General features: G+C 35.8%; 1 protein-coding gene across 2 annotated transcripts in view; it reads left to right on the top strand.

The window, feature by feature from the left end:
* Positions 1-22,814, top strand: part of TRAK2 (trafficking kinesin protein 2) — a 66,781-nt gene that overhangs the window by 14,412 nt on the left and 29,555 nt on the right. For both annotated transcript variants that reach the window (XM_023732993.1, XM_023732992.1), the window contains exons 2-3: positions 13,671-13,958; positions 20,556-20,750. In XM_023732993.1, coding sequence (XP_023588761.1) covers positions 13,868-13,958; positions 20,556-20,750 — 286 coding nt within the window. In that variant the 5' untranslated portion in view covers positions 13,671-13,867. The remainder of the gene's footprint in view (positions 1-13,670; positions 13,959-20,555; positions 20,751-22,814) is intronic.

Here is a 22,814-nt window from a genome sequence, read left to right as displayed (position 1 = left end):
GTGATTGAAAATACCACAGCGTGGGTCAGGTACACCATTGTCCTCAAAGTGACATCTTTGCTTTTTAACACTTTAAAGAGGGCTTTGTATTCTACAGTAAAATCATGAATTTAACTAAGAGGTTTTGTTTTTTGCTTTCAGTGTCAAAAAGCTAGTTCCTGCTAAGGAAAAGTGTTACAGGGTAATGGTGTCTCCTCTTAAGTTTTGCAAGCCCAGAAACTGTTTTCTCAGTGTACTCAGAGTTGATTGGCCCTGGAGGAACTGACACAGTAAACAAACTCACTAAGGGTTGAGAAATAAACCAGAATGTCTGCTCTTAATATACAGTATGACTGTCAAGTAAACCGCATAGTTTGGTTCCCATAGAGAGTTACTCTTATTTTTCCTCTGTAGGAAAATCTGCCTGAGAAACCAAGTTATCAGCTCCTACTATATTCAGGCCACTGTGTTAGGTGCCAGAGATACAAAAATGAAGAAGATACAATTGCAATATGTTATAATGTGTGTCACAGTAAAAGTAAAGTGTTTACTCAGTTGATTAGGGAGTCTGATTGTGTGGGGTAATGTTGGGGTATGAGGGAACACTTTATGCTGGAAATGACATTTGAACTGAGTATTTAATAATTGGCAGAAATTGGAAAGAGCAGTAGAAGGTTCTAGAAGTGTAGTACCTATTTTAGTACCCACAGAAACTATTGTGTAAAATGCCTCTGCTCAATATGTTTTTCCCTATTTTTGGGTAAGAGAACAAGAAATCCACAAACTCTCTAGTGCCATCTACTCTGCATTACTTGTTTTTGAAGACCTATAATGGTGTTTTTCTAACTATTACTTTAGTTAGAAGGACATAATTTTTCATATTTTATAAAAATTTAAAAATATAATGACTGCGTTTAATTTCTTTATTAGTATTCTAGAATATAAATTCTTGACAGCAACTGCCCTTGTGAACTAATATTTTTAATATGTCTGTAACCCAAATGGGGCCCTGGTGACGCAGTGGTTTAGCGTTTGGCTGCTAACCAAAAGATCAGCAGTTTGAATCCTCTAGGCGCTCCTTGGAAACCCTATAGTGCAGTTCTACTCTGTCCTATAGGGTTGCTATGAGTCGGAATCAACTTGACAGCAATGGTTTTTTTTTTTTAACAGGTAACCCAAATGTCAGCTGAGTGTCCATATCCCTCAGGAGCCAAATAGTTGTCTTTAGCCTGCAGTTTCATATTATGGGGAAGCCAAAGCCATCCCTAAGATGTCTGCAAGTTCCTAGTGTTCTTGTGGTGTCTGAGCTCCTGCCATCTCTGTAGGACTGATCTCTCTCCTTCTGACTCTTTTCTCTGGCTATCCTCTCTTCTCAAAGAAGGAAAAAGTAAACAAATAATTATTCTCCTAGTCTCATGCAGAGCAGTGTAGCTTTCCTTTTAATGCACTGAGGCCTCACCTTCCCCAAGTGGCTTTTCCAAGTATTTTCCCAAACAAAAAGCATTTCTTTCCTGAGTTCTGCAGTCAGATGATAAGATGATAAAATATGCAAATGTGCACTTTATTAGGTGTAATTTGACAATGATAGCCCTTCTAGGAATTCTGTTTAGCCAGTCGTGACCTTTTATAGAAACAATGAGCATGAAGGAAATGGGTGGTGGGTAGAGGTATAAAACTAAGGATTTTTATATGCAGTCAATGCTATCTTAAGCATTTTTATGTATCTATTATCTCCTTTGATCCTCATTGTCACACTGGGGTGTCAAGCAAAAACTGGAATTCCTGTCCATAAGTAGAGTTTTGAAAAAATGATGTTGATGCTTATTCAGTAATTTGTTGCATTTTCTGTAAGAGTTTGGTATCCTTGCAGTCTTTTACTCTGTGGTGCAGAAATACTCTGATTTCGGATTATAGGTCTGAGGTCAGCAAGGTATAGCCCATGGGCTAAATCCAGCCAGTCTTGTAAGCTGAGAATGGTTTTTACATTTTTAAAGTGGAGAAAGCAAAGAGCAAAGGCAATGCGGGACAGAAATATGGCTGCAAAGCCTAAAATATTTGCTCAGTTTTGTACAAAAAAAGTTTGTTGACCCTGTTACAGATTCTTGAGTTTTAAAGTAGATCCCTGTTAATTGTTAGAAAGTCACTGATGGAAACAATAAATGGTTATGTAATTGTATATTCTGATTACTACATAGTCATTAAAATGATAAAGTAGATATGTTGACACGGAAAGGTAAATGAATAGGCTACTAAACAGCATGTTAACATTCTATCTTCCTACAAGTAACTTTCATTTGATTTATATACTACTTGTATTTTTTTAGTGAACGTATTACTTTATTTATAATGAGAAAGAAAGGTGCACAGGTGCATAACAGTGTGTGTTGTGTTTGTATTCAAACAGAAAGAAACTGAATGGAAATTTCCAGTGTCACTTGTGACTGGTTTTCATCAGATGTGAAAGAGGTTTAAGGAATGTAGCTAATTATATACTACCTTTAAACTCCTGTCATCTTTGAACTTAAACACCTTTCCTTTCAAAGCTATTACCAGGTAACCAAACATCTGAAAATGTCAACGCTGAGACTTAGTCTCACTTGTTTTTACTATTTCTGTAGTTGAAATCTAATTGCACCACTTTAGAGCAGCTAGGTAATATAAAAGCAGCATGACCTTTTAAGACATTGACGGGAGCTATGCCCACATAGTTTACATTGCAGAGATTGCTAGTTCTGCATACATTGCCCCCAGCAAATGTTTACATGTCCAGGTATGTATTATGAAGATTTGAAGTAATGAAGAAATGCAATAATGATTATGTGATTGGTAGACTACCAAAAGAACAGTAGGACTTTCATAGGTTTTTAAAAAATTCCCTCTTATCCCCATAACTCGCTCCAAATTCCTCTCTCCAAAGACATTTTAATGTGTTTATAATACAGATAAAAATTTAATTTACTTAAATGGCATTGTGGTATCTATTTCATTTCGCCTCGTGCTGTATTCACTCAGTTCTATATTTTTAGTGCCATGTCTCTCCATGGTGTGTATTCACAGTGTTTTTCTACTTGGCAGGGAGTAGGCCCCCACCTTACTACCACAAATAAACTGCAGGAAACAATCTCATACATGTCTCTCTGTGGGCTGATATGAGGATTTGTTTGGGATAGATACACCTAGGAGCAGAATTGCTGAGTCTTGGGTTGTTGGTGGTCGAGTGGTGGAATTCTCGCCTTCCATGCAGGAGACCCTGTTAGATTACTAGCCAGTGCACCTCATGCGCAGCTGTCTGTCAGTGGAGGCTTGTGAGTTGCTATGATGCTGAATAGGTTTCAGCAGAGCTTTCAGACTAAAACTGACTAAGAAGAAAGACTTGTTGATCTGCTTCTGAAAATCAGCCAGTGAAACCCCTGTGGATCACAGTGATCCGAACCACAACCAATCATAGTGTTGGTGCAGGACCTGGCAGCATTTTGTTCCATTGTGTGTGGGGTTGCCGTGAATTGGTAGCTGACTTGATGGCAGCTAACAACAACAACAGGGTAAGTGTGTATTTAATTTGACTAAGTAGTTTCAGATGTTGTTTTTGAGTTGCTGCACTAGTCCAGCAGTCCCACCGTAGGCTTTTTATTTGGAGAAATTTTTATGACAGTTTCTCTAGGACCAGTAGTTAGTACAAGAAAGGATTATTTTAGGCAAGAATAATTATTAGAGCTACTGAATTATTGTTAGGTGGCAGTTCCAGAGGAGATTATACAGCCAGCCTAAGAGCTCATGCTTTTTGAAGTTAGAGCTGTTAACATTGTAGAAGGGTAGGAACTGATTTGAATCATGCATTTTCTAAGCCTGAATCCGGATGATCAGGTAACATGAAATGGTATTGTTTTTAGTTTACAGTTCTACCTCATCTGTTTTGCTTTTTAAGGATATCTAACATAAATAATGCTTACTGTGTCGCAAGTATTGTTATACACACTTTATAAATATTAATTCGTTTAATCCATTAACAACTCTGTAGCATAGGTACTGTTATTATCCCCATTTTACAGATGAGAAAACAAATGAAGGATTAAGTTAGTCGTGTATAGCTTTCTCCATTTTAATATTACTAACTAGGGAATAACAGAGAATATACCTCAACATAAGGAAAACAAAAAATCCTCACAACTAGATCAATAAGCAACATCCTGATAAATGGAGAAAAGATTGAAGTTGTCAGGGATTTCATTTTACAATCAACGCCCATGGAAGCAACAGTTGAGAAATCAAATGATATATCGCATTGAGCATATGTGCTGCAAAAGACCTCTTTGAAGTGTTAAAAAGGAAAGGTGTCACCTTGAGGACTAAGGTGCACCTGACTCCAACAATATAAAATATTATCATAAAATATTATCTTTTAAACATTTCATTTTAAAATATAGTTTTCCTAACTTCTTAAAGAATAGCTATTAAAGCATGATTTAACATTTTTCTCATGATTGGGGTCATATTTTGATAATTGTTGTTGTACTTTTATGAGGACATAGATGTGAGATATGAAGCAGAATGGCTTCTGATAATAACTAGACCTTGCTTTCTTGAAAAAAATTCCTAATGTGCTTTTGCTTTTGGATTATTTGCCTAATTCTTACAAAAGGTAAAGTATGGAATGTGTGACTAGGGTTATGTAATATGGCTGCCTTCCTGTAAAATTTATCAGTGATTCACAAGTGGGTACCTTGCCTAGAAACCTCCTTCACTGTTGCTGCAATGGTTTTGATGCCTCAGTGGGATTTAACTCTTAGTGATTGGAAGACCCCAGGGAATCCTACTTATCAGCAGTCACCCATTCTCTTCTCTACTATTCACTATTTGTTGAAAAAGTTTAGAGAAACAGTATCCCTCTCCACTTCAGTAGTTTGGCCTGGATTATTTCAAAGAATATACATTCATTGTCTTTTGCAAACAAGGTATCAGGCTGAATTTTTCTTTAATCCTTCTTAAATATTTGGCTTACAACCAAATCCCAAGCACAAGCAACGTTTACATCTTTAAATGTATAGAACAGAAAGCTCTGTCCTTGCATGGTAGATTAACTGTCTTATAAATCTTTTGAAACATAGAAACTCTTTCACTTAAAACTGGTAACTCTGAGCTTTGTAGATAGAGACAAAGTATGTTCCAGAGCAAGAGGATTCAGCTCTGCCAATCACCAACAGATGGTCATTTTTGATCCAGCCATTATTGTTGTTTATAGCATGTTTGTTTTATTTGTGTTTAGTTTTGAGGTATTTTAAAAACAGTACAAACCCCATTCTGTCCCTAAAAGCAGTGCTAGTGATAGATTATTAATGGATACAGAAGTGGAAATAATGTAAAAAATTGAAGATGAGAAAATTACACACATTGAATGTATCATTGGACAACAAGAATGACTATGAAGGACAGTCCCACAGTATGTAAAAAAGGATGTACCTGTGGTGAAGAAATATGAGTGTTTAAATGGTTTCAGCAGAGGATCATTGTTAAAGTGGGATGTTTATTTAGTCCAAGGTTAATTCAGGTGAAAGTTAGGAGTTTAGAACTTAAAGGCTAAGCATATGAATGAAAGTGCTACCGTGGAAACTTACCAAAAACCACAGATGGCACCATGAATTCAAGGCCTTTTCTAATCTGCAAGTGAAGTTCTGGCGTGTTCCTGAGCTGCTAAAGGATCCCTCCCTTCTCCTGCTGGTAGAGATTGTGGCAGGGAGGAGTTTCTGCCTCAACAGATGTTGGATGTAAATAAAACAGGGCAGTTTAAAAAATGCCCAAAATATATCAGCTAGGAGGAAATGTGAGCCCCATAAGCTTATGATTTTGGACTTCTAAACTAATGGATTTGACAGCCTTTTGGAATCCAGCCTGTTTTTAAGTAGAGCTGCCTCTATGTATTTCCTATTCTGAAAACCCTAAACCAAAAAAAAAAAAAAAAACCAACCAAGCCCATTGCCATCGAGTTGATTCTGACTCATCGCAAACCTACAGGACGGAGTAGAACTGCCCAATAGGGTTTCCAAGGAGTGGCTGGTGGATTCAAACTGCCAACTTTTTGGTTAGCAGCTGAGCTCTTAACCACTGCACCACCAGAGCCCTCTGAAAACCCTACTGGTCTTTAAATTCAGTAGCAGTTAAAGAGGAACAAAATACTTGCTGGGCAGAAATCCTGTTTCCTCAGAGTGAGCTTTACAATTGGTGATAGAATAGCTGTGTTGGATGTAGTCGGTGTATTTTGACAGTGGCACATTAGTGCAGCCTGAGTTGATGTTGGTGTGTGGTCTCTGCTTTCTTGAGATCTGCTGTTCACTGTCAAGGTTGGATTTTGGTGGTAACAACTGGTTGTTTTCAGCTCTTCACCCTGAGGCCATAAGGGATTCTTTGCGTGGTTCAATATCTGATTTTTAAAATTCCTGTGTTTTTTTATAAAATCTTATCTTCGGTGTAGTGAGATACATTACAATTAGTGAGTAACTGTCTTTGTCAAAAAACTATTATTAAATGTAGGAACATGCTTCTTGTTGGGTGCTGTAGAGTTGATTCCTACTCATAGCAACCCCATGTGACAGACTAAAACTGTCCTATAGGATTTTCTTGGCTGTAATCTTTATGGAAGCAGATCAACAGGTCTTTTTCCCACAGAACAGCTGGATGGGTTTGAACCGCCAGCCATTTGGTTAGTAGCCGAGCACTTAACCGTTGCACCACCAGGACTCCTTAGGAATGTGGTAAATTTATTTTTAAGACTATATAGCTTCTCTTTTATCTGGTTTGGGTTGCCACTGCCCAAAAAGCTGCTGCTAGAGTTGATGATTGACACTCTTCCAGGTCCTGCGTGCAGATCAGCAGCCAACATGTGTTCCTTCCATGCTTATAAACTATTGGAATAAACCCCTCCCTCCCATTCTGACTATACTCTCCAAAATATAGTACATCCCTAATCTGTGTTACTACAATAGAAATAATTTAAAATATTCTCTTTCTTCCTCTCAGTTTCCTATTTTTCCATTTACTATTTATTATTGTTACTAATGTGCATAAGGGCAGCTAGTCATATATTGTATCAAGGAAAACTATGAGTCTTGAAGTTAAAATAGACCAAAATGACTCCTATAATCATTTTGTAAAGTCTTCAAAGCAACTAGAAGTTTCCTTCCTAATCCCCGTAAGAACCTCCATTTTATAAATCATCTGAGACACAGAGAGCTAAGAACCACACATACAGTAATAGACAAAGTCATGAAACCAAGTGTTTCTACATTTCTGTTTTAAATTAACCACACTGTCTTATAGTGGGAGAGTGTTTGGTATGATAAGCAAAAATATTTTACACGTTTGCCAATTTTCAAGAATTTCTGAAAAGGGGAGAATGTATCTGAGAGTGATCAAGCAGTCTGGAAAGTGGGTAGAAAACTAATGAGAGAGAAATTTTTGGAAGAGCTAGACCACGAGCTCTGTAGTTTCCCCGGGAAGAGACACAAGACGCAGTGGGCTGTGTTCTGACACTTCTGGCTAGGGGACTAAAACCAAAATGTGTGATAGGGCCAATAGTGTTGAGCTTTGTAGGGATGGTCAGAGGGCTTTGGGAAATCATGACACACTATGTGGTGGTGAAGAGCACAGGCTTTGGAATCATGCCTTTGGTCAAATCCTAACTCTACCTTGTCCCTAATATGTGAGCTGAAGCTTATAATTCAATCCATTTTCTCATCTGTAAAGCAATAATAATACCTCATAGGATTATTTGAGGGAAAATTGAGCTAACATCATACATAAAGTACACCAGGGCTCCATGTGGCTCAGTGGTTAAAAGATCGACTGTTAACCAAAAGGTTGGCAGTTTGAATTCACCAGCTACTCCTTGGAAACCCTATGGGGCAGTTCTACTCTGTCCTGTAGGGTTGCTATGAGTCAGAGTCAACTCGACGGCAATAGGTTTGGTTTGTTTTTGGTTTAGTGTGGTACTTTAGTAATCAGTCAGTATAATCACTAGAATACCAGCTCAGTGAGAGCAGGGTTTTTGTTTTGTTCATTGCTATATCCTCAGAGCTTAGAACAGTGCCTGGTACAATATAGACACTGAGTAGTTGTTGAATGAACAGATGGAGGAAGTAGTTTTACATGCTTTAAGCAGTGTATGGTGGTCACATTAATTGAAGTAGATACAAAAAAAGATCTACATTTCTGTTTTAAATTAATCCCCAAAGCATTATCTGAATAGTAAAAAAGAAATTTTTTTTTAAATTTCCAATTTAAATGTTCACTAAATCATTATATTTACTGTTTTTCTCGGCTCTACACTCTTGTTGAGATGAAGTTTTCTTGAATTACTGTAGCCTTTTCTGTAAGGCTGTTTTGGCCAGAGTAGCCTGTTTTAAGGAAGTACCAAGATTTTTTTAAGGCACAGGGCCTATATTTAGTCACTCACTGTTGATCCTTTAATTCCATGACTGGGCTAAACTATTTAAGTCATTGGCTGTATTGTCTTTCTGCCAGCAATACTGATGTCAAAAACATGTTTATTTGTTAGTCTTAAGTCTGTTTCTTGTTCAGAGAAGTCATGTGACTGTTTTACTTTATTTCCTCCTAGATGTACATGAATTACAAAGGCTTCTTGTTAAATAATACATGCTTGGTTGGTTATAAAGAAAAGCAGTGGAGTTGTTCCTAAAAAGACTGAATAAAGATCTCACATAGAAAGCAGATGACACTTAAGGAAGTACTAACATTATGTGTGTACACGACACGCTAGGAAGGGCACTGAAAGTTGCTTTTTGTGTGCTTGCCAAAGTTAAGTTTCTTCTACATTTAGGACTGACTCTGCAAGCTCTCTGTTTATTCATGCACCAGAGAGATAGAAAAAAATGATTAACGGTACCAGACTAACATCACTCATCAGAGTAAACACCCACGTGACTTCATATGGTGAGAGGAGATGCCATCAAACATTTAAGAGTAGATGTTACATAGTGCTCAACTTTGTGTAAGGTATAACAATGATGTTATAATGATAATGAAGTAGTATTGTTGTTCAGTGATAGAAATAATAATTAATACTTGCATAACATTTACTGTATTAAATAAGAGCTTTACATGTATTAACTCATTTAATCCCCTAGTGACCCTCTGAAGTCAGTGCTATTACTATCCTTACATAACTCATTTAATCCCCGTAACTATCCCGTTAGGTAGACCTTATTTATTAGGCCCATTTTACAGATGAAGAAACTGAGGGCCAGAGAAGCTAAGTAACTTGTCCAAGGTCACGCAACTAGTAACTAGAGCTGTTATTCAAGTTTAGGCAGGCTATCTTCAGAACCCATGCTCTTAACCTGTGGTGGCTGAATAATGGCCCTCAAAGATACCTAGATCCTAATCACTGAGAATTTGCAAATAATAATTTATATGGCAGGAGGGACTTTGCAGGTATGATTAAGTTAAGGATCTTGAAATGGGGATATTATCCTGGATAATTTGGTTGGACCTTAAATGTAATCACAAGTGTCCTTATTTATAAGAGGAAGACAGAAGGAGATTTGACAGCAGAAGAAGGTGATGTATCAGTGGAAGTGGAGAGAGAGATTTAAAGATACTGAGCTTCTGGCTGTGAAGGTGAAAGAAGGCACCATGAGCCAAGGAATGCAGAAGCTGGAAAAGGCAAGGAAATGGATTTTCACCTAGAGCCTCCAAAGGCAACACAGCTCTGCAACACCTTGATTTTGGCTCAGTGAAACTATTTCATTGTTCTGACCTGCTATAAATTTGTGGTAGTTTTGTTAACAGCAGCAACGGGCAGCTAATATAGTCATCATGCTATGGTGAAAGATGCTAGATATATTGCAGTTAGATTTCTATTATAAACCAACCTTCACCAGATTCCATGGAGGAATGAGCTTCAGTAGTCCCAGCTTTATGGTGCTGGTCACTTTATTGCCAAGAGTGTTTTCTTAGTCCTTATCTCTTTCTATATGAAGATTATGCAGAGATAGTCTTTAAACAAACAAACAAACAAAATCCACTGTTGTCGATTCCCACTCATTGCGATGCTGTAGGACAGAGTAGAACTGCCCTGTAGGGTTTCCAAGGCTGTAAATCTTTATGGAAGCAGATTGCCACATCTTTCTCCTGTGGAGCAGCTGGTGTGTTCAAACCACCGACCTTGTGGCTAGCACCTGAGCACTTTAACCACTGCACCACCAGTGGGTACTCCTTATGTTGATAATCTTTAGACTACATCTGTTCCACACTCAAACATGTTATACATTCTGGGCTCAAAGTTGGCTGTTGAGCAAGAAGCTTAAGAAATATTGGGAAGAATATATGATCTTTCTCTCAGGCTCAAGTGATGGGGTAAGCTGAAGGGAACTAGCGTTTGAGTATCTACTGTATGTCAGGTACCACGCTAGGAATTTTTATTTTTCATTTAGTCCTCATACCTAACATTCCCTTTTACTACCCCCATCTTGGCAATGAGGAACTAAGGCTCAAAAATGTTAAATAACTTGCTTAAGGTCAGAAAACCAGTGTATAAGATTGAAATTCAGGTTTGTCAAATGCCAGGGTCATACCTTGTTCTATACTCAACACTGCTGCTCCAAACTGAACATACTGAGAAGCTCATATCTGGACCAGGGTAAGTCCAAAGGATTTATTTAGGTCTAAAGAGTCACCAGGAAGGACCATTCCTAACCTGGTGTATGGTCTGTAGGCTGGGCAAGTTGCTGGGTTGCCCTGGAGGGTCTAGATTTTTCTGCAGGACTCCTAAGATGGATTTAGTTCTGTGTTCCATTTGGTTATCCCTATTCCCATATGTATGAGTTAAAACCAAACCATTTAACAAGACCTCCAAAACTAATGAAAAGACACATCTCTAGAGCAAAGTTCTGGCGTCCATAGTTGAAACTTACATACGATTTTGTATGTTCCAGTATGGTATGTATACTGTATAAATATTAAAAAAAAATGATAAAAATAGAAATGATAATGTAAATATAAGATTGAACCTGACTAGTGTGTAACAGAGTGGTGGGCGGAGGGTCTCAAGGTTATTAGGTTTTCACAATGGTCTTTGGTTAAAATATGGTTAAAAACCATAGTTCTGTTTAAGAACCAGTTTGGATCAGTATGAAAGACAATTTGCTTTTCTCTTTTCCTTTTTCATCCTCCTGTTTCACCTCTTCCCCTTCTTCCCCTTCCTTCCCTCTTCTTTATCTTCCTCCCCCCTTTTTCCTCCTTCTACCCTCTCAAACAAATTTGTGACTTACTACTTTAAAAAAAAAAAAGTACTTTCTCAGAAATTGAAAATAATTTTTAAGTACACCTGTAGATGTAGAAAGTCTGGATATACAAGAGGAAATTTTGTTTTACTGAAATTCTTCTGGAAGTAGTGATCTAATTATAGATATCTAAATGTAGGGGGGAGGTGGAAATCTTGATTAAGTTGATGTAGAGAAATCTTTGATTTAGACAGATCAGAGGTTGTCAAACCTTTTCTGTGAAGGGCCAGATAGTAAATATTTTAGGCTTTGTGGAATAAGGTCTCTGTCATTGTAACATGAAAACAATTGACAATATATAAACAAATGAGTATGGCTGTGTTTCAGTAACTATTTATGACACTGAAATTTCAATTTCATATAATTTTCACATATTATGAAATATTTTTATTTTTTAACCATTTAAAAATGTAGAAGTGATTTTTAACTCATAGGTTGTACAAAAACAGGTGGCAGGCTAAATTTGGCCTTCAGTCAGTAGTTTGCTGACCCCTGCACTGGATGGTTCTGTTACACACTACCTATATATTCTTATATTTGCGTTGCTATTTCATAGGTATATACACACACGCACACATATATAATAGACTTATGTACACCTATCTATATTTCTGATGTGCGTATGTGTGTGTTTGTATCACTGGATTCTTAATCTGTAAATTTGGGTCTATGGATTATAATTTAAGGGACCTTGATAATGATTACATGTGGTATAAAGACTTATGTAGTAGATGATATTTAGTTGCCTACTTTAAGAACCATCATTCCCCATTCTTTGTTGGCAGAACGCTTAGCTCAGATTTTGTTCAGGTACCGGGTGGTGTGTACTTCATGGGAGGTTGCTTTCTTCCTCCTCTCAAATTCCAGGGGGCAAATCTTTCTTGGTTTGATCCAATTATAGTTCAATTCCCCTTGCAGTGATTGTTTTAAGATTGACAATTCTGGAGAATAAGAAACATGGGAAGAATTCAGTTAGCATACAATACACTGATCCTAGAATACGGAAATGAATTTTAACAACTGGGATTACACATATATTTGGTGCATTATATTCTTTTGTATGTACTTTTAATAATGATTAAACCATTACTTTCTGGACATTTTGATTCCAGTTGTCTTTTTTGTTGTTGTTTGTTTTTTCTTTTAAACCAATACTGTATAGGTATCTTTATGCCTACATCTTGGCATACTTTGTGAGTATACCCATATAGTATAAATTCCTTGTGGTAGAATTGTTGAGTTATGGCATATATGCATTTAAAAGACATTGCCAAATATTCTTTTTGAAAGCTAGTAACAATATGCAGTTTTATCAGCAGGATATAAGAGTGCCTCTTACGTGATACCTTCTCCAACACTGACTATAATAAGACTTTAATATTTGCTGATCTAATAGGTGAAAAATGTTTTCTTATTTACATTTGTATTTATTTTAATTATGAGTGAGGTCGAGCATCTTTTATATCAGTAATTCTCAACTGGAGCGATTTTGCCCTCCTAGGGGACATTTGGCAATGTCTGGAGATATTTTTGGTTGTCACAACTAAGGAGGGAGGGGCAGAATTCTACCAACATCTAGTGGATAGAGGTCAGGGATGCTTCTAACCATTCTACAGTGCACCCAACAAAGAATTATTGGGCCCAAAATGTCAGTAGCGCCAGGGTTGATAAACCGTTTTACATTATTCCATTTTATCTCCTTTGTTGGTTTATTACCTATAATTCTTGAGTTATTTTATTGGTTACCTTAGGGTTTATAGTATACATCTTTAATTTATCGCAGCCTACCCTCAAGTGATATTTTATTACTTCATGTATAGTATGAAAACGTTTCAACAGTTAACTTTAATTTTTACCCACCTGGCCTTTGTGCAACTATTGTTATACATTTTGCTTCTACATATGTTATAGACCCACAATTTGTTATTATTTTTACTTTAAGCAGTCAATTATCTTAAATTTTTAAAAATAACTTTATTGAATTTTAACTAATGCACGTATTAAAGTGTATAATTTGATAAGTTTTGACATATGTATACACTTGTGAAAATGTCACCACAATCAAAATAATGAACGTTTTCATCATCCCGAAAACTTTTCTCCTGCTCTTTGGTAATCCCTTTCTCAACCCCAGGCAGTCACTGATCTACTTTCTGTTACTATAGATAAGTTTACATTTTCTAGAATTTTATACAAATGGAATCATAACATATGTACTCTTTTTTGGGGGGGGGGGTCTAGCGTCTTTCATCTAGCATAATTATTTTGAGATTCATCCTTGTTGTTGTGTCTGTCATTAGAAAAACATTCTCAATGATAGACATTCCTGGTAATTGGATTGTTGTTATTAAAGAGCATGCTGAATTCTAAAGTCACTTGATGTGTCCTTTGTTTTAGGTCATGACTGTCCAAGGTATGATAATCACAAGAATGCTCCTTGCTGCAGATGTCATTTGACTCATCAGAAAAATTTGTTTAAAAGAGAAAATCCGTATGACCTAGATCTGTTTCTTTATTGAATGGCTTGATGGATTTCCTTTACTCGGGTATATACCAAAGCTGTCCTTCTCAACCAAAGCAAGAAAGGATCCTGCATGAGTCAATCCCAGAATGCCATTTCTACATCACCAACAGGTGAAGAAAACCTCATGAATTTTAATCACAGAGACTCAGAGAGCATCACTGGTGAGTCCAGTTTAATAAAGATTAGAATGCCAACAGGGTAAGATGCAAATGCCTCAGTCTGGTATATAAGACCTGCCGTGATGAAACCTGGACCTCTCTTTCTAGCATGGTGTCCTCAGAGACAGACTGAATCTCTCCATTCCCTTGTTTCCCATGGCATTATCAAAAACTGCATTGTTTGCTGTTCCTTATCTATGTCTGACTTCTTATATCATATGAGCCCCTGGTGAGAAAGAGCTATGTCATATTCATATTCGTCTTCTTATCTCCACAGGGCAAGGACAGAGTTACTTGCATTTATATAACTTGCAAGCACCTAACAACAATACCTGGCACGTAAGAGGCTGTCTCGGCCTACAGGGTTTACAGATATAGGTGGTGGTTATTGTTCTTGTGTGCCGATTCCAACTCATAGCGACCCTATAACACAGAGTAGAGCTCTGCCCCATAGGGTTTCCTAGGCTGTGATCTTTTATAGGAGCAGATCACCAAGTCTTTTCGCCCGTGGAGCAACTGGTGGGTTTGAACTGCCGACCTTTCAGTTAGCAGCCAAGCACTTAACCATTACACCACCAGGGCTCCTTACAAACACAGGTACAGGCCCATAACCTCTTATCTGCAATACTAAAAAAAAAAAAAAAAAAACTCTGAACATTCAAACTCATTCATTCACAAAACCTGACCTGTGGGGCTATTTCTAAACTTATCCCACTTAGTTTGAATAGTCATATGTTTGCTGAAGAGGTATTAATGTATTTAAATATGGAGTACTGCTACAAAAAACAGCACTAATATAACATACAATACATGCACAGTACTACTTTTTTAAAAATTCTGAATCCTGAACCCTGTCTAACTCCATAGGGTTTTTGTTTTGTTTTTTTCATTTTTAAATATGCTTTATTGAGGTATCTTTATTAAGATATAATAAAATACACCTACTTTAAGTGTACAGTTTGAGGTTTGAGAAATATATACACTCATGTAACCATCGTTACAATCAAGATATAGAATATTTTTGCCCCCATCTCTGACTCCGACTGTGGATCTGCTTTCTGTCACCATAGAATTTCATATAAATTGAATCTATGTCTTTTGCAAAGCAAAATGCTTGAGATTTAGCCACATTGTGACATATATCAGTAGTTCATTCCTTTTTATTGTTGAATTGCAGCTACTCAATTTTGCTGTTGCCGCAGAAAAGCAACCAAAGACAATACTTAAAGTAATAAATTTCCCTGATGATGTTGAGCATCTTTTTCATGTGCTTGTTTTCCATTCCTATATCATATTTTAGTTGTCTATTTAAATCTTTTACCCATTTTTTGATTCGGGTATTTATCATCTTACTACTTTAAGGGTTCTTTATGTATTCTAAACATAAGACCTTTGTCAGATAAATGGATTGTGAATGTTTTCTCCCAGACCTTGGCTTGCCTTTTCATGTTCTTAATGATGTGTTTTGAAGACCAGTTTTAAATTTTATAGAGAATCTAGTTTTATCAATTTTTGCTTTTATAGTTCGTGTTTTTTTTGTGTTCTTTTTAAGAAATCTTTGCAAACTTCACAATCAATGAAGATTTTCTCTTCTGTTTTCTTTTTAAAAGTTTTATAATTTTTGCTTTTATATCTAGGTCAGTGATCCATTTTATACTTAATTTTGAGTATGGGATAAAGTTAGGTCCTGAATATTTAGTTGATTCTGCACCATTTGTTGACGACACTATCTTTCCCCATGTTGAATTACCATGTTACTTTCATTGAAATCACTTATCATGTACGTGATTGTTTAACTTGTTTTAGTAACATTCTTGTAAATTCCTTAGAATTTTCTCATAGAACCTAATGTTGTCTGCAGATGAAGATAATTTTGTATATTCCTTTCCAATCTGGGTGTCTTTTATTTCTTTCTCTTGCCTTATTGACCTGGCCAGGATCTCAGTACATTGTTGAATAAAAGTGGTGATAGCGAACATCCTTGCCATATTCCCAATCTTAAGTATTATGTTAGCTGTGTTTCTTGAGAATGCCCTTTATCAAACTGAGTTTCTTTTTCTTCTTAGTTGGATGAAAGGCTTTTTATCATGAATCAGTGTTGAATTTTGTCAAATGCTTATTCTGTATTTGTTAAGATGGTCATATGATTTTTCTTGTTCAGTCTGTTAGTGTGGTGAATTCTGTTGTTTATTTTTTTAATGCAACCTTGCATTCCTGAGAAAAACTCTGCTTTGTCATAATGTATTATTCTTTTCATATATTGTGGATTTGATTTGTTAATGTTTTGTTAGGGGGCATATTTGTTAGTGTGTGTCTACATTCATGAAGACTATTGATTTGTACTTTTCTTATAACATCTTTGTTTGATTTTGGTATTGGGGTAATTCTGGCTTGATAAAATGAGTTGTAAAATATTCTCCCTTCTATTTTTGGAAAAAGTTTGTGTGGAATTGGTATTATAGCATTTTTCATCATTTTAACTTATCTGAATCTTTATATTTAAAGGGCATTTGCTAAATATAGCTTTTAGTTGCATCTTATTTTTTTATCCAGTCTGACAATTTCTACTTTCTAATTGGAGTGTTTAGATCATTTACATTTAATGTAATTATCTGTTTGGTTGAGTCTACTGTGTTCCTAGTTTTTTGTTAGTTCCAGTTGTTCTTTCTTTTTTCCTTCTTTTTTTGAATTGATTATTTTTTTCAAATTCTGCTTTAACTCCTCTATTGACTTAATAGTTACACCTTCTCTTTGTCTTAGCTGTTGCTCTGGTTTGCAGTATGCGTCTTTAACTTCTCACAGCCTACCTTCAAATAACATTATACTATTTCATAAAGTGGCACCCTTACAACAGTATTCTTCCATTTTCCTCTATTATCCTATGCATTATTGCTGTGATACCTTTTATGTCTGTTTAGCTATACACATAATGCATTATTATTATTATTTTTCTTTAAACAGTCAATTAAATTAAAATATGAAAATGAAAGCTTTATATTTACCCATAGATTTACCATTTCTGTCACATTTTATTTCTTCTTATAGACCAAAGTTTCCATCTGTTGTCATTTTCTTTTTACCTGGAGAATTTTATTTAACATTTTTTGTAATGTAATAGATGGGCTAGCAATGGATAGTCCCAGTTTTTAATTTTCTGAAAAAGTCTTTTTTCATCTCTTTTGAATGGTACACAATTCTAGGTTTACTTTTTTTCTTTGACGCACATAAATGATGTTGTTCCATTGTCTTTTACCTTGAATTGTTTCTGAGGAATAGTCTGAGTCTTTTTTGTCTTTGTTCCCTCATATGTAATGTGCCTTCTTTTTTTTCCTCTCTGCTTTTAAGATTTTTCTTTTTATCACTGGCTTTTAGCAATCTGACTGTGATGTGCCTTGGTGTGGTTTTCTCTGTGTTTATCCTGCTTGGTGTCATTGAGCTTCTTTGAACTATGAATTTATAATTTTAATTAAATTTGTAAGATTTTTGGCCATTATTTCTTAGATATTTTTTTCTGCTCCCTTCTCTCTCCTCTTCTTATGGGACTCCAATTACATGTATATTAGACTGCTTAATGTTGTAACACAATTCACTGAAGTTCTATTCATTTTTGTTTTAGTCTTTTTTCTCTATTCTTCATTTTGAGTAGTTTCCATTGCTTTGTCTTCAAGTTTACTGTTCTTTTCTTCTGAAAGATGTCTAATATGTTAATGTTTCCCAGTGAATTTTTCATATTAGATATTGTAGTTTTCAGTTCTGTTATTGTCATTTGAGCTTTATAGATACATCTTCTACTTGTCTTTTTGTTAAGTTCATGTTTTTCTTTAAATCCTTGAGCATAGTAATAATATCTGTTTTAAAATAGTTGCATATTAATTCTGTCAGCTCTGTTATTACAAGGTCAGTCATAACCATTCATAATCTCCTGGCTGTCTCCTGATTATGAATTATAATTTGCTGCTTCTTTGCATGTTTGGTACTTTTTTTTATCAGATACTGAGCATTATGAATGTTACACTGTTGAGTGTTTGGATTTTGTTGTCGTCAAGAGAAAGAAGAGGAGGTACTGAACCTATATGAGGCAATGTGACTAGAAAGAAGTAGGCATATGGAAGAGACATTTGGAGAATAAAATGGCAGGGGGTGGTCAAGCTTGGATGATCAGGATAGTGATAAATAGTACATTCTCAGAACTATGGAAGCAAATAGAAGGAGCTTGTCTGGAGGATATTTAGTTCAATCTACTAAACCTTAACTATACCCTCATTTTTAAATTTACTTTTTGGAAGTAGGGAATTGGCAACCTTGAATTTTCACAGAATTTCAATAATACTTATTAAAAGAAAACTTCTAGGGAATAATAGCTCTTTTAAGGAATATTGCTTTTGTTCTTCATTTCCATTACACTCTTTGAATGCCTAATAGTCTGTGTTTCGCTCTGCATGTATTTATAGTCAACTTCTTTTTCTGCAAATATTACAGTGGCAATCTATGTGATATATTTGTAGCAGGAAGATTTTAGATAATCACGTGGAATTTGTAGCCATAAAATTTGGTTATATTTTCAGGGCTCTTATCTAAGAGATCGTCTAAAGATTGAGAGCTCCTTTAGAACTATATTTAAGGTTTTAAATGTACCTTATTGCTGTCTCTTTGTGGGTCTGAAGCCACTGCTTGTCCTTCTGGGTAAGTAGGAATATCTGATATTGCCAGCCTCCTTGTATTTGACTTATTAAATTGTCATTGATAACTTAAGGTACAAATAGTAGAAATTTACTCTTTTAAAATGTGCTTTCCCAGATGTAATTTGTTATTTCCCAGAGGTAGAACATGTTTTGTTATACCACCCACAAAGGAAATATGATATCTCTTAAAAAAGTGAGAGAGTTGATATGACATCCTGTATTTTTCCTATTTTAAGCCCTAGTATTTTAAGTATGTTGAAAGGGGTAACTCTCCTTTTGTAAACTGCTAAATTTGAGAGGTGTTAAATGATGGGCAGTATTGGGAACAGGAAGCCAGGAACAAACACATAAAGTCAGAAAAGCCCATATTTGTCTTGAGAGAGACAAGGGTACAAGGCGGCTTAATATTTTATTTATTTCTCACTATGACTGTATGAGGTAGGTGGTTTTCTCTTTATTTTACAAGTGAAGAAAATTAAGCCTCAGAAAGGAAAAGTCATGTGTCTCATGTACCATAGCTAATGAGTGGAGGAGTCAGGTTTAGAAGCCCATGCTAAACTCCAGACTCTTTCCAATATTAAGAATGAAAAATAGGAAAGCAAGTGGACTACGCACCTGGGGGAATTAGTTGGTCTATAGGACTAATGTGGTATGTTAGAGACATGACACGTAGAATCTTACCTTGTAGGACAAATGGTCAACCTTTGTCCTATAAGCAAATGGGCAGATACTAACCAGGAGATGGCCCTGTGATTGAGTGTGCAGTGTGCTGGATAGGAAATTAAGACACAAGTCTAGTGCTCTTCAGCAAGTCACTCAGTTCTCCAGTCTCAGTTTCCTTATCCAAGAGGCTGGATTAAATGGTTTCTAAAGTACCTTCCACCTTTAATATTCTGCAACTATTTACATGCTATAGGGACCTTAGACTTGATTTGATCTCTAGATCTAAAAACTCAGTAGTAAAACAGTAATAATGATAGCAAACATTTAGAGAGTGCCTCCACTGTGTGCAGGCGTTGTGCTAAGTATCTTTTCACGCATTTATCTCACTCAATCTCTACAGAAGCCATGAGGGTAGGTATAGAGACTGTCGCCGTGTCCGTTTTATGGATAAGGAAACTGAGGCCTAGAGGTTAAGTAACTTTCTTGTCTCAGTGTGGTATTTGCAGAGCCAGGACTCAAACCCAGGACTGTATGACTTAAAAGTCAATGTTCTTTATCACTATATCACATACATGAATTTATATCCTGTGAAGGCTAGGGAAGATTTTTAGGAGAAAACTCTTTTTCTGATTTTCTTCTCACATATTTAGGGTTTTAAATGTACCTCATCTTTAAAAATGATAACGTACTTATTCCAGTGCCAGCACTTAGTAAATGTTAATGCTATTTTAAAAATTATTTTTTAAATATTTAGCTGTTGTGGGAATATGCCAAAATGTAATTTTTCCAATTTTTGAAGAATCCTCCCACTGAATTTAAATTCTATTATGAATAAAACACATGATTTTATCCCTTTTGACTTGGCTGTTTTCTGCTGGTTGTTTTTGCTCTTTTTTGTTTTTCCAATCATATAAGCTATTTGAAATCAAACTTCTTTTAAACAGCAATAAACAGATTCATAAGAAGGAAATAAGAAATTTGTCCAAATTCATTTTAAACTTTAAAAGCATAGTTACATTCACTAAGCAACATATTTTTAGATAAGATGTAATTAAAATTTGTGGGGTTTTTTACTTTAGAAGCCTTCATATTACAGAAAGATCAACTATAGTACTAAGGTATATTAGTAAATATTAGTAGAGAAATGATCTTACCTAATATTTCTTTGTTGTCTTTTTTTTTTTTTCTCCAAAACTAATTTCATAGATTTACTCTGTAGCCTAGTAAATTCTTTTACATGGAATCTCCTCTTTAGATGTCTGTTCCAATGAGGATCTCCCTGAAGTTGAGCTGGTGAGTCTGCTAGAAGAACAGCTACCCCAGTATAAGCTAAGAGTGGACTCTCTCTTTCTGTATGAAAACCAGGACTGGACTCAGTCCCCACACCAGCACCAACATGCATCTGATGCCCTCTCTCCAGTCCTTGCTGAGGAGACTTTCCGTTACATGAGTGAGTACTTTTGACGGTTTTAGAGTTTGTCCATTGAAATAAAGATTGTGGGTATCTTGGTACTGACTTTTTAAAATACATTTAGTAACCTTTTTCAGCATGCACCTACTTTAACTCGAACTGATTTAACAATATGAAGAAATGATTTTAATTGTGTTATATCTGAATGCACAAAGTTTGTCGTTCTTATGATTCTGAGTGTCCAGTTGCAAACATACTCAGATGTTTCCATTTCTCCCATCTTTTACTTGATGCTTTCCACAGATTGAGTAGAAAGAAGAGCTTAAAAAAAAAAGTAATGAAATTATTTAAAATGTTAATATTCCTTTATAACGCTCAACATTTATTACCCCAATAGTTTGATATCCTAACCCATCAGCTTTTTTGAACAAGAGGATACTGTGTGGTTTTAAGTCAGGAAAGGTGTGTGTCAGGGTTGTATCCTTTCACTGTACTTACTTGATCTGTGTGCTGAGCAGATAATCCAAGAAGCTAGACTACATGAAGAAGAGTGTGGCTTACATACATAAGTAGTTTTAATAATGCCAGGGAAAAAGGAGTACACACCATATAGGATTTGGAGCCCTGGTGGCAGTGTGGTTAAGTGATTGGCTGCTAACCAAAAGATTGGTAGTTTGAACCCACCAGCTGCTCCACAGAAGAAAAGATGTGGCAGTCTGCTTCCATAAAGATTTACAGCCTTGGAAACCCTATGGGGCAGTTCTGCTTTGTCCTATAGTGTCGCTATGAATCAGAATCAACTTGTTGGCAGGGGGTTTTGGTTTACATAGTATTTAATTTAGGATCCATTAATTACTTAAGGATCCATAAACCAAAAAAACCAAACACGTTGCTGTCAAGTTGATTCCTGTCAAGTTGATTCCAACTCATACTGACCGTGTAAGACAAAGTAGAACTGCCCCATAGGGTTTCCGAGGAGCGGCTGGTGGATTTGAACTGCCAACCTTTCGGTTAGCAGACAAGTTCTTAACCAGTAGGCTATCAAGGCTTAAGGATCCATAGAGACTTGAATTTCAGTGAGAAGTTGAGCCAGATTTGTCCTGAAAGTAGGTCTGTTTTCACAAACCTCTTAGAAATGACAAAATTAAATAGAATAGTTTTAAAACTTTATGATAAAGACCTTCTTGCATTTAATCTCTCATTCCAAAAAAAAAAATCCAGTTAAAGCTGAGCTTACTTTTTTATTCATTCACTGTAAAAATGTTGTATGCATAGTAGCTGTTAGACTGTATAATAAAAGTCTGTCAGTTCAACAATGATATGTTTATGAATTTATTTGAATGTTGAATTAGATATGCGATTGCATCAGGTACTAAACATTTTCCCAATGAGTCCTTCAGTGTTTTTAATTCCACATTATAGAGAATGGTTATTGTGAAATACTTATTTTCATAGTAGTTATTAACTTGCTTTTAATAGTAGTTTACTAGAACCAGGTTACTTACTGCTGAGGAGAAAATTGTAAACATAGTTAAAACTTGATTTGCAATATCAGGAAGTCCAAATAAAATTGTGTTTCTATCCATAATATTTCTCTTAATTAGCTGAATATTAAACTAAGGCCCTTAAGGTTTTCTTAACTTTCTAATTTGATAGATTGCTTGCTTGAGATTTTCTGGAAAATGTGTTTTAGAAGGAATACTATTTTTGTTTCTAAAAAAACTAATTTCCCTTCGTTCCATGAGTTTTTAAATTCATGAGAGAAAAATTTCATACTGAAATTTTGTTGTATAAATTCAGCTTTTATTTTGATAAGGTGACAAAAAGTGCCCCTTAGTTTACTTGTGCTGTGTCCCATCAACACCCATGGAAACAGCAGTCAAGAAATCAAAAGACGCTATTGCATTGGGCACATCTGCTGCAAAAGATCTCTTTAAAAGTATTGAAAAGCAACAATATCACCTTGAAGAGTAAGATGCGCCTGACCCAAACCATGGTATTTTCAGTCACATCATATGCATGCGAAAGCTGAACAATGAATAAGGAAGACCGAAGAAGAATTGACACGAAGAATTGACACGTTTGAATTGTGGTGTTGGTGAA

The sequence above is a fragment of the Trichechus manatus genome, unplaced genomic scaffold (genome assembly GCF_000243295.1).
Source record: "Trichechus manatus latirostris isolate Lorelei unplaced genomic scaffold, TriManLat1.0 scaffold00056, whole genome shotgun sequence".
Classification (NCBI taxonomy): Eukaryota; Metazoa; Chordata; class Mammalia; order Sirenia; family Trichechidae; genus Trichechus; species Trichechus manatus.
Note: the sequence above shows the minus strand (reverse complement) of the source record. Positions and strands in the feature narration are given on the sequence as shown.